This window comes from Petaurus breviceps, unplaced genomic scaffold, assembly GCF_028583685.1.
Source record: "Petaurus breviceps papuanus isolate PSGF00001 unplaced genomic scaffold, PetGlider_PUasm1.0 91133, whole genome shotgun sequence".
Lineage (NCBI taxonomy): Eukaryota > Metazoa > Chordata > Mammalia > Diprotodontia > Petauridae > Petaurus > Petaurus breviceps.
The window spans coordinates 68,508,103-68,521,216 of NW_027187419.1; the positions used below are offsets into that span (position 1 = coordinate 68,508,103).

Consider the following 13,114-nt stretch of genomic DNA (forward strand, 5'->3'; position numbering starts at 1 on the left):
CCTTTAAAATACAAAATTAAATAGAAGAACGAAGACTCTTTCTTCCCTCTCTCCCCCCACCTTGGTTGGTAATAAACAAAATAAATGAACTCACTTTTCAACAACAAAGCCCAGCATCCTCCATTACTCACCAAGCATGAGTGGTTGGTTGAATGGCTAATTCCAAAGTCTTTTGCTATTCACTTACTTCTCTCCACCTGGATCTGTCTACTAATGGCTGTTTTTAAGATGGTGAATCTGTCCCTTGTTGGCACATTCCAAAGGGGGAAAATCCCAATTCTATTTCTCTGAGCTTTCTTTGCCTTGCCCACTCACTGACAAGAATTGTAGAGGACGAGCCCACTCCTCTCTGCTGCTTCAGTAACTATTCTCTTTGATCCTCCAATACAATGGGGTGGGGCTCCTTTTCTCTCTTTTATTCACCAAAGGTTGTGTGTGTTTCTCTCCTGCTTCTCTGCCCCATGGAGGGTCTAAGCAAATCCTAAACCAAAGGCCTTCTTTGCTTGAAAATATTTTCTGGAAATATATCTTGCTGTTAGGAGAGTTCCAAGTTCAACAATCTCCTGCCATTCTAAACCTCTTTCTACATACACACCTGTCCTATTTCAATAACACCTATTTGTCTGGCACCTTTGTAAATAAATAAATGCAGAGGGAGTAACACCCATTCAAAGACTAAGGTGAATCATACACAGCTCTTCAAAATATGAGACTTCAAAAACATGAACAAAATTGTTGCCCAGTTTGTACCACATAGAACAATCAGCAAATTGGGTATGCAAAAATGTGTGCATTATAGGCAAATAACATGCAAGAATGATGAAAATACATATTATTTAACTCTCCTTTTTGAATAATAGGTCATAGACTCTTAAAGAAAATGTTTCTTGGTTTTCTTGGCTGACACAGCTATTATTTAGAACTTTACATCTGAAAAGTATTTTATAATTATTTTAATGGCTCTCCCTCATAACATTCCTGCAGAGAATTTTGCCGAAGAGGAGGTTCTAATAGAAAAGTCAATGACTTAACCAAGGTCACATAGCTAACAAGTATCAGAACAAGAACTATAATTCACAGATCATACACCTGACATTCATAACTATGTCCACTGACTCCACATAGCTTTCTGTAATTTAGAGACCTTCATATACATATAGAATAATATCTGATTTTTCACTTGGTTCCATGATTGAGACCTATCATTTTAGAAACACATCTAATTAGTTTGGTTACAGTTTGTAGTTTAAACATCCTCATATTCCAGATGAATATAATTTCAAAATATTCAGTTCTGTATTATTAGCCAGTCAGTAGGGTGAAAATGGGGAAATATGAAGTAACTAGTAAGAAACTGCTTCTGTTTGAAGCACTTCTGGGATATTCAAGAGCCAGCACTGTCTCTCAATTTTATCACCTGCAGTCAAAAAATGCTTCACATAGGGGGTGGCTAGGTGGCGCAGTGAATAGAACACCGGCCCTGGAGTCAGGAGGACCTGAGTTCAAATCTGGCCTCAAACACTTAGCACAAAAACCTAGCTGTGTGACCTTGGGCAAGTCACTTAACCCCAACTGCCCTCCAAAGAGCAAAAAGAAAAAAATGCTTCACATAATATAATCTCTCACAAATGGTCAACATTTTCCACCCCGCCTTTCTCCACCTCATTCCACCTATCTAGAGCCATGATTTGTGAGAAGTTACTTTAAAGTACAACTTACCCTGGTAAACACACAATATTGCCCTTTTTGTATAGACAGAAATCAAGTCTGATCAAAGGAAGGTAGGAACAACAGAAGCTCCCATGATGTGCCAGGCATTGCGCCAAGTACTTTACAAATATTATCTCATTTGATCTTCACAATAATCCTAAGAAGTAGGTGCTATCATTCCCATTGTACAGTTGGACAAACTGAGGCAGACAGGGGCTAAGTGACTTGTCCAGGATCACAAAGCTTGTAAGGATACGAGGCCAAATTTGAACTCAAGTTTTCCTGACTCCAGGTCCAGGACTCTACCCACTGTGCAACCTAGGTGCCTTTACATCAGGAGCTCTATATTTTGACTTTGCAAGGGAAGCCTAAATGTTGCCATGGTTGTTGTCCTTTGTATTCAAAGAGGACCAAAAAGACATCACTATGTTGGGGTCAACGCACGATGTGTTCAGTTGTGGCTGATCAGACCAACATGAGCTTGGAAGGTTCTGCCACAGGCTGGGTACAAACATTCTCTAAAATGTCACCACAAATATCTGCTATGAGGTGGGGTAAACCGAAGTGATGGGGCATGTGTAATTCAGGTCATGTGTACCTCTGATTATTTGTCGATTTTTATATTATATCCTCTTTGCCTTTAGAGACAAGAGCCTCTCCTACGGAAGGAAGGAAGGAAAACAGGAACATTCCATTCTCACAAGATAACTTTGTAGTTCTTTCATTCCATTCAGTTAATTTAAAAGCTAAAAGATTAAATTGCCAAATGTAGCAAATGGAAAAACAAGACTTGAGGCAAGTCATTGCAATGCTCTGGGTCTCAGTTTCCTCACCTGTAAATTGAAAGGATCAGAGCAGATGACCTCTAAATTCTTTTCTAGTACAAAAATTTCACTATTATATGCATCTCATATCAAACTCCTTACTAAACATGTAATCTACAACAGTTGTTTATATTTCCTTGCCATCCAATTTATTTACTCCATCCTTCTGAGCCTTGGTTTCCTCATTTTACAAAGGAGATTAGAAGAGAAACCTTAAAAGTAAGTTCAAGCACTAAATGTAATCAACCCATAATCATGCTCAACCTGCCTTTTCTTACAACTTTATTAAACTTCACTTTCAAAGGTCATTAATATACCATTAACTGCCAACTCCAAGGCATTTTTTCTGATCTCTGTCTTTCTTGACACACTTGTCATTGCTAAGCACACCTTCTTGGAAGGAAGGAGTAAGTTTCAGGCATGGAGGATGGACAGAGACAGGATGGAATGTCATGAGTGAGGACCAGTGAGAAGGGCACTTTTGCGGGCTCACATAGTGTGGAAGGGGAGTTGTATTCAATGAGGCTGCAAAGATAGGTTGGGTAAGGTTTTAAAAGCTGAACAGATAAGGAAATAGAAAAGCCACTGGGCTTAGTTACATAGGGAGTCATGTGGTCAAATCTGTACTTGAGGAAAACTACTTCAACAGCAGTGTGGAATATACTAGACTGGAAACAGACTCGATGCAGAAAGACCAAAAGATGCTGTTGTAATACTCTAAGTGAGACTTGGTGATAGCTTGAATTAAGGTGGTAGCTGTGAGAGTGAAAAGACAGGATGAGATGTTGCAAAATTACAAAGATTTGGCATCTAAGAGGATGGGGGGCAAGGGACAGTAAGGAATTTTAGGATAATGATGAGAATACAAACCTGGGCAACTGAAAGAATGGTAGTGCCTTTAACAGAAATAGGCAAGTGTGAAAGAGAGTATTTAGGGGAAAAGATGAATTCAGCTTTAGACATGTTGAGATTAAGATGTTTTCAAGACATCCATCACGAAGTGTTCAATAGGCAGTTAACGATGGTGGATGACTGAAGCTCAGGGGAGAGACAGAACTGGATATAGAGATCTGGGAGTCACCTGCACAGAGCTGACACAAATAAATTTAAACTATTATTATTCAGTCCCTAGCAAAGTGCTTTGCACTTAGTAGGTATTAACAAATGTCCACTGAGTGAATGAACACAATTGTAAATTTAAGTACTTTTATTATGGGCATTATATAATCATTTACTTTTTGCATTATACAGGACATTATATTCTTTGTTTGCAAATGTATCACAACATTATTCATGGCAATGACTATAACCCAAATCCTTCTGGAAGCTAAAAGATGAAATGCAAAAATATTTCATGTGCTTTACCTGCAAAGAGGTTCTACAAGGTCCTTTTCAAGAAAATCATGATCTTTCTTTACAGCTTCGATGTTGATGGGAAATTGGGAATCTACAAAACAGATACAAACATTTGATTTAATAATTAAAAAATTCATGAGGACCATAGTACCTTGCTTCTGAAAGAGAGGGCATCTACTTTAGCCACTAAAATGCTACATAATCCATGAATCTAAATAGCAGTTACTCCTGGGTAAAAGCTCTGTTGATAAAGTTTAAGAGAACAGATGGTTTCATTGTAAATGTGATAAGTGCTTTTAAAAGCGGGAAGAAAATCTGAGCTATGACAACAATTATGTGCCTGACCTTGGGTATGATCAAATATTAAGCAGCCTAAGCTTTTCTATCTCCACATTATCAAAGAGGTATGTTGACCCTGGCTTTGAGAAACATTCTTAGAGTTGACATCTGTACTAAGGCCACTTATTTACACTCTACTGAATTTATGAGCTATCTTGCTGCACAGACATTCTCAATCAGGAAAGAGAAATGTTTTTGCCATTAGTTTCTAAAATGTCTCCCAAATCCCAGATACCTCAAAAACCTTCTCTTTATTAAGACCTAGTAAAGAAATGTCTATGCTTACATTGCCACAAAAAGCTAACCATTCCTCTGATATTTATACTGACAAATTAGCTGCATGGCTAACACCATGCTCTGTCCCAAGAGCATCTCAGAATCCTAGTCACCTGGTGGTTTTCTAAAGTGCTATCTATCATGTATGCTTGACTTGTAGATCAGTACTCAGAACTAAGTGTTATTAAGCCTTACATAAAGGGTCAGTATATTAATTCTCGGCACTATCATTTGCATTATTTTCCGTCCTGTTCACTAATCTCATATTTTGGACCCCAAAGCTCCAAATTCAAGATAACTTACATCTCATTTATTTGTACTCAAACTGATGTGTAAACTGCAACCTACAATGATGAAAACTATTCCCCCTCTGGTGGCCAAAGTTATGAAAGTGAATTTCAGCCATGTTATGATAAATACTGTCTCACTCATACTATATTCAACATATATGTTTATATGAATCTGGAGGTACACAGTTTAAGTTTTATATAAATTTCTCATTAATTATATATGATGTTTCACATTTTAAACTAACATTTTAGATTCATGAAGAACCTTTTATTGAACGATTTCAGAGTATGCTCATAGGCATTTCCCCCTTCCCTCCTCATATTCAAGCAAGAGAAAGGAAATGGAGTATTTTATAGAAGAAAGTGGGGCACAGAGAGGGTAAGTGTCTTGCCACAGGTCACTAAATCACTGAAGGCTTGATTTGGTTCATTTTCTCTATTCCTCAGTCTCTGCATATGATCCACTGAGATAAATGTGTAGAATTGGTGAAATAAAGATGATACTATTTACAAATAAAAATTTTCCAGTAGCTTTAGCTATAGCTTTGATACAATTTTAAAGACAAGTGGTTCATTTATTAACTACTACATCAGTTCAAGTCAACAAAAAGGAAGCATTCTATGGGCAATTAGACACTTAAAATGTTTGATTCAAAAAGTTTATCAAGGGGGCAGCTAGGTGGTACAGTGAATAGAGCACTGGCCCTGAAGTCAGAAAGATCTGAGTTCAAACTTGACCTCAGACACTTGATACTTAACTAGCTGTGTGACCTTGGGCAAGTCACTTAACCCCAATTGCCTCCCCCCCCTCCAAAAAAAAAGTTTATCAAGATTTTTTCCTTCACAAAAGATGATCCAAATTAGAGAGAATGTACATACTCTGATGTGATTTCTAGAAAACTTACCATAGGACAAAAGTGCTAAACCATTTTCTGGGGCTTCTTGACAAGGCAAAAATAAGGAAGAAGAGGAAATTAAAGATACTGCAGAGAGATAACTACAGAAAGAACGTAGACTTGGAGATTATGGTAAAGAGACATTGGAATTGGTGGAAAGCAAGAAGTAAAGAAAGCAAAGGAAAAATAGATTTTTCCCCCTAAACTACAACCGTTTTTTCATTTCTACACAAAAACCTTAGGGCATAAGATAATAACAATAGTTAACATTTATATAGCATATTAAGGTTTGCAAAGAGCTTTACACATATTATCTCATTTGACTCTTACAATGACCTTCTGAATTAGGTGCTCTTATTAATCTCATTTTGTACATGTAGAAACTGAGACTGAAAAAGGTTAATTGATTTGGCCCAAGTCACACAGATAGTAAATGTCTGAGATAGGATTTGAACTCAGGTCTTCCTGACTCTATATTCTATGCCATAACCATTAAAGGAGGCAGCACTAATAGTAGAAAGTTCAGAACTTGGAGGACTCGAGCTCAAAACTTTCCACTAATACTATCTACATGACCATGGACAAATAATTTGGTTCTCTGGGCCTCAGTTTCGTTACCTGTCAAAGAAGGGGATTTGGTTAGATGGCCTCTGAGGACTCGAGACTCAGGATCTTATGAAGGACTGAGGAAATAGTTGAAAGACAAAAGGAATCTTAGGGTATTGGCATTAGGTTAATCCAAATTTATTCTCTCTGAATGAGAAATGAAAAACGTAAACATACCCTCATAGAGCTGAGCATATTGTGGAAATCCAGCAGCCCGCAACCAGTCACACGCCTCCTTTGCTTCAATTTCTGGAGGGTGGAAAAAAAATCATGGAATATATGAATCAAAAAATCACAAAGTTTCACAAAACTTTCTTCACTGAAGGAAAGAGCAAGAAGTTATCATTGTGCCTATTATTAACAAAATTATGCAAATGATTCTCCAGTAAGTTGTAGAGTGAAAGCAAATAATTGCTTTAAGAAGCCTATTACATTCTCCACAAATATTTTGAGCATAAAAAGACAACAAAACAGACTCTTCAGAACACAAAAGCTGGGTCTCCACCAGCAGGCCAAAATGTGTTATTTACTGAAACACCAGAGACTCAGATGACTGAGTATGAGGAAATGCCTCATTATTACAATGTAAGATAATGTCTCTCTGTGCTAGGACTATTAAAAAAAAAAAGTAAGCTTTGAACCTGAAAACTAGAGATAATGATACTTTGTCTCTCCCTCCCTTCTTTGTTTCTTTATTCCTAGGGATATTGGGAGGATAAAAGTAGATAATCTATGTGAAAGTACTTTGAGTTCTCAGGAATAAAGGTACTACAGAAATTCAAGTTGGCATTGTATTTGTAGGTGTTACTGTTACTGTTCACTTGGTCAAAACACAATATAACAATATGGGGATTAGATAAGCACATGAAAAAGATGCAGCATTTTTCCCATGCAGTAGAAAAGCACACTGCCCAGGGTCCCACCCTGAGTCAACAGAAAAGCTCGAAGTGGATGCCAGCCTCATGCTTTGTCTTTCTGGTAATCTCTTTCAGCACTTAAATTCTAAATGATCATTGAACCACCTGACTGGAGAAACTGTCTTGTGAAACAAGAAAATACTACAGTATGTGAAATAGGGCACTTTTTGACCTCCTGAATACTGGATCACTTCCTAACACAATTCTGTTAGATAAATACAAATGTAAGGGAACAGAATTTCATTCATTAAAGCTAGTTTTTTCCAAACAAGATTACACAATTATAATAACAGTTCTATAACAAGTCCTCTTCCTCCAATGCTTGGATAAATTATTGTCTGTTCACTGTACTTGCATCTACTTTGACGTGAGTTTTTTTTTTTCCCCTATAGTCATAAGCCAGAGTACACAGGGTCCTTGGAACTGCTACTTAAAAAAAAAAAAGTGACAATCCCTTACATAAGACACCATGTCTGTGTTGAAAGGTAGAGATAATCTGTACAGCATTATGTTTCAACCTGACAGAGTTATTTAGAATACGCTAACCAAACAAAACAAAGGTCAAATACTAAGCTTTGCTGGGAAAAACCTGGACAGATCCTAAACATTCAGGGTAACAGACAAAGACCTTCTCTGATCTAGCTAGAGCTTGGCTGAACCTGTCAAAAAAAAAAAAGATGGCCAGTTCAAGGATATATGCAGTCTGTGCAGTTCTCTGCCTTAAATCAATGAGTTTTGTGAGAGAAGTAATAGGATTTTAGGGGATCAAGTGCTGGGTATGGTGCCAGAAAACCTGGGTAACTGTGTAGCCTTGAGCAAGTCTCAATTGATCCAACTCTCCATTTCCCCAACTATTTTTATATCTTTGAAGGATGACAAAGGGATTTCACTTTGATTACCACACACAAATATTTGAAAAGAATTCCAGGAAATGTACAATCTGATGGTAACTCATGGAGGGGAAGGGGTTGATGATACATTTCTTAATCATAACAATCTTTGGTCACTTAAATTTGAATATTTTTTATTAATATGGCTGAGGAGGTGGTAATCAGGAAATAACTGTTCAATTTCTTAACATTTTCTGAACTTAAGAGGTCACCATGTCTGAGATGGAGCCAGAAGACTTTGTTGAAAGATAAAGATATTTTGCCTTTTGTACTATTTAACATATGCTATTAGGCAACAGGACTTCTGACAGAGACAGACAGGATCATAGTATTATAGATCTAGATTTGGTAGGAACTTTAGAGACTATCTAATCTAAACTCCTAATTTTACAGTGGGGGAAAATGAAGTTCAGATAGGCAAAGTCCCATAGGCAGTTATCAGCTTCAAAGAGACTGAGAAGGCAAAGGCAGTGGCTTGAATAGAACAAAGAAAGTTTCCAAACAGACGGAGCAGAAGGGAAGAACAGACTATTATCCAGAGATGAAAGGAAATTTGTCCTAGGGAAAAGTAAGGAATGGGAAAGGATAGGGGGTCAAGGGAGGGCCAGGTAAGGACAGCCAGGCAGGAGGTCATTGTACATTGGGAGAATTCACAGATTTTAGAACTGGGATTGGCTTCAGATGTCATCTAGTCTAACCTACTGTTTTTTAGATGAAGAAAAACTCAAGCTTAACAAGGTAAGGTGTTTGTCCAAGGTCAAAGGCAGTAAGCGACAGAGCTGGGCTTTGGACTTAGGCTCTCTGACTCTACCTCACTCCACTATGCCTCCCCTCACTAAGTAGAAAATTAGCTCTCAGATTTTAAAATTTAAAATGTTATTTTGTTCTGAATTTAACAGAGAACATTTCCATATACAATGCACAACAGAAAAAGATGATTATACCACATATCACAAAGTATATAATAAATTCAATATTATTTTCAAATCTATCCTGCTTGTCTGTATTTTCCTCTGAACTTCAAGAGGCTTTTTAAACTGAGAACCCCAGGTGGCTACTGAGATACACTTTAGATAAACCATAATACCTTGATAATTCAACTTAAGGGAAGAATGGATTTATTTCTTAATAATGAGTGACAAAAAACATAATAATTCAACATCATTAGCCACTATCAAATTTGATTGTAGACTATGAACTTGAGTTGGAAAAAGCCCTTGTCCATTCCTTCTAATTATGTAACCATTTACAACAGCTCCCATTAACCTCTGAATTAATGCTTTTTTTTTCCGGGCATATTACCCTAGGTTAGCAAAACAAATCTGAGGCTTAAAAAGAAGACATTATTACCAGTACCAGCATTTTGAAAAAGATCTATAATGTCATTTAAATGACATTTCAGGAGAATAACTTTTAAAATTCTTGTTTTTTTTTATTGTACACTAAGTAGCTAGCACAATATAGAAAATACTATAAGAGTAACTAAAGATCTCGTTTTGATAGTTTTATTTGTTCCCTCCTTATAGCACACACAATTGTCTCTGTGGCAGCCATAATGCTATGACAAAAGAAAGCTACTCAACATTTCTGCTCCTGAGAGCTTACTGCTGGTCATTTCATTTAATACCATGTGATGCCCCAGTGAAACCACACACGTGTCAACCTTGGTTCATGTTTTGCTTTGCTGGAACCAGTTTCATTTATTTGAGCCTAGGCTCACCACCTCTGGAGGAATACTTTCCTTCCCTTACCTCTGAGCAATCAGAATGTCCCTTGGGAAGGAAAGGAAAGTATTCCTTATATGGATTTTGCTATTCTCTTAATATCTGTTGTACTCTTCTACCTTGAGGCTTCAACTATAGGCCCCTGTCATCAGCAGCTTCATTAAATGAATGATGTCCACCACAGACCATAAGACTTATGGGAAAGGGAGAAGAAGTGGGAAGGATCAAAATGCTTGCCCTTGGTAAATCACTGAACTTCTGAGAACTCTATTTTCACTTGACCTCTCTTCTGTGAAAAAGGAGTGGCTGCTCCACAGTCTAAGCAAAGGAATTAATGGACAGAGGAGATGGGTGAAGCTCCATTGACGCTGGGTCATGACTGATTGAAAAATGAAACGCTCAACTTCTCAGCACAACAACCTACAACTCACTTGATTTCGTTCCCTGACGAATTTTGCAGAATTGGCCAAGTCTTAACATTCTAGCTGCTGCTTTGCTTCTTGCTTTCTAGTTATAAGGAAAGTAACCAAACCCTTCTGTGACACAGTTTCCTCATTTGTTCACTGGGAATATGATGCTGACTTCCAGATATTGAAGCACAAAGTTGACTCTAAACACAGAGAGAGACAGCTGCTGCCCCATGTTGTATCTGTCTGATGAAGTCTTCAGGGGCTAGGGCATTTAGATTTGTTTATTCCATTATATTCATGAGAAGATGACAGCATTTTGTAAATAAAAACCTTAGGTAATTCTCTGGCTTTCTTATGTTTTTCCTCAGAATAATGGTTATTTGTAGTTTAAATAAACAATTTACAATGCAGCCTGATTTTTTAAATATTGCTAAGTATGTGTTACTAATAGGAATCCAGAATATCAAGAGCAGAATTAAAATATAACCCAAAAAAATGTAGAATAGTAGAAACTCACTAATTCAGATGAAATGGGGAAGAAAAAATCTAGGCAAAATCTCTAAAAAGTCTGGTTTATTGTGTTTTTTTTTTTAAAAGAAAGGCCATCTTATTTACTTTCAGATATACATGTTTTATATAGTGGGGCTGCTACAAATATACACATATATATGTATATATGCATATATATGTTTGTATTTATCATGTATATCTATATAGTGCAACTAGGTGACACAGTGGTTAGAACACTGGGCTTGAAGTCGGGAAGACTCATCCTCCCAAGTTCAAATCTGGCTGTGAGACCCAGACAAGTCACCTAACCCTGTTTGCCTCAGTTTCCTCATCTGTAAAATCAACTGGAGAAGGAAATATCTTTGCTAACAAAACCCCAAATGGGGTCATGAAGAGTCAGACATGCCTGAAATGACTAAACAACAAATATACATATAGCCACACATACACATATACACTTGTGATATAAGAAATATGTATGCATAACTATATATGTATGTATATATGTGTAATTGCATAATATAAACACATCAATACAACATGAATACACTAGTCATTACAAAAATCTTAGTGCAGTTTTAAGATATTAAACTTTGAACACAATGTTGCAAAGCAAAGATCTTCTAATTAAGAAAAAAACATCTAACTAGAGAAGTAGCTAATAGAAAGTAGACTGGTCTTAGATTTAAAGGAGCCATATTTGAGTCCCGTTTTCAATACCTACTAACAATGTGAAGCTGAGTAATTCACATAACCTTTTTGAACCTGTTTCCTCACTCATAAAATGGGAGTTATAATACTTGCATTCTACCTCATGAAGCATACTTCAAAAGCACTGTAAAAGTAAGCTGTTTTTAGCAAATAATCCAACATAATTGATAATAAAATTCAAAAGGAAGTGATAAGAAAAGAAATTCCACTTAAGTTAAAAAAAAAAAAAAAAGACATTTCACCTCTCTGGTTTCAGCTTCCCTACCTGCAAAAAAGAGGGGGTTGGCGTAGATGACTGCTATGATCTCTTTCAGTTCTAACAACATGATTCCTACATTCCTTGAGCACAGTAAACATCTCAGAAGCATACTGTTACATAAATAGTAGGTATTAAATTTTAATTAAATTTACAGATATTAAATATAGATACATACAGGGCTTACAGGAATTTTTTTTAAAAGGTCTAAATAAATTCAACATCCTAGGCTGGGATATACCAATATAATAATGTAGTGCTAATAGTAATATAAATTACTATTTATAGTAATTACTAAATATAATATAAATATAAATTGAGTGAAGAAAATGATAAGAAAATACATTCAAAAGATTAAAAATATCTCTAAGGACAAATGATTAAAAGAATATGGAATGAGTTTAATTATAATTTCTAAACAGATGTCTCCTAGACCTATACATTCAGCCTTAGTTTTTCTTTTGTGTTCCAGTTGCAAATCTTCAGCTACCAGTGAACTAGATACTTCAAACTGACTATCCCACAAGCATCTCAAACTACAAATTAAGCATTCTTTCCACTGGATCTTCCATGTGGAATATTTCAAATATTTGAAGACAGCTTTTACCTCCCCTGAGTCTTCTCTTCCCTAGAGTAACCATTCCCATTTTCTTCTGTCAATTCTTATATGTGATGAACTTAAGACCCTTCACTATGCATACTCTTGGAATTAATAATTTACTGTTTAATATTGTTAGTTATTTTTGGTATGGATGAGTCTTTATTTCATGAACTAAAAACTGAAAAGTTGCCAAATTCGGAGGCAGAGGCCCAACCTGAAATCAGACTTTTGCTACATATTACCTATGTTGTTTTGGGGAAGACATTTCACAACTCTCTGGTCTCAGCTTCCCCACCTGCAAAAAGAGGGGGTTGGCCTAGATGACTGCTATGATCTCTTTCAGCTCTAACAACATGATTTCTACATTCCTTGAGAACAGTAAATATCTCGGAAGCATACTATTACATAAATAGTAGGTATTCAAATAAATATTTATAGACTGACCTCACATTAAGGATCAGTTGAATAACTGAATTTACATTTCAGGCGTCATCAAAAGTGGGTCTTTTTTTCCCTTTGTAAGAAAGAGATTCAAGGACCCTTTCTTTAGATATTGGACCTTTAAGTTAAATTATTTCTAGTAAACCAGTTTGGTGGACGTATAGAAAATTATAACAGGTAAAAAACACAGTCTTTATTCTAAATAATATTATCCTCTAAGATGCTGCTTTACACCAGTAATAGTATATGTGATTAGAGTTCATTTACTAGTAATGTTGATGGATTTACAGTGACCAGATGGACTAACAATGTCACATAATTTGCCAAATAGCTGGCAAGGAGGGAGAAGGTGGTCAA

The 13,114-nt window shown here is 36.4% G+C and overlaps 1 protein-coding gene and 1 pseudogene across 16 annotated transcripts in view; one reads left to right on the plus strand and one right to left on the minus strand.

Annotated features, from left to right (window-relative positions):
• LOC138155417 (biogenesis of lysosome-related organelles complex 1 subunit 2 pseudogene) overlaps positions 1 to 13,114 on the plus strand; it is a 964,561-nt pseudogene that overhangs the window by 501,966 nt on the left and 449,481 nt on the right.
• STARD13 (StAR related lipid transfer domain containing 13) overlaps positions 1 to 13,114 on the minus strand; it is a 750,493-nt gene that overhangs the window by 61,897 nt on the left and 675,482 nt on the right. For all 16 annotated transcript variants that reach the window (XM_069080650.1, XM_069080653.1, XM_069080652.1 and 13 more), the window contains 2 exons: positions 6,475 to 6,546; positions 3,900 to 3,981 (listed from right to left, as the gene is read on the minus strand). In XM_069080650.1, coding sequence (XP_068936751.1) covers positions 3,900 to 3,981; positions 6,475 to 6,546 — 154 coding nt within the window. The remainder of the gene's footprint in view (positions 1 to 3,899; positions 3,982 to 6,474; positions 6,547 to 13,114) is intronic.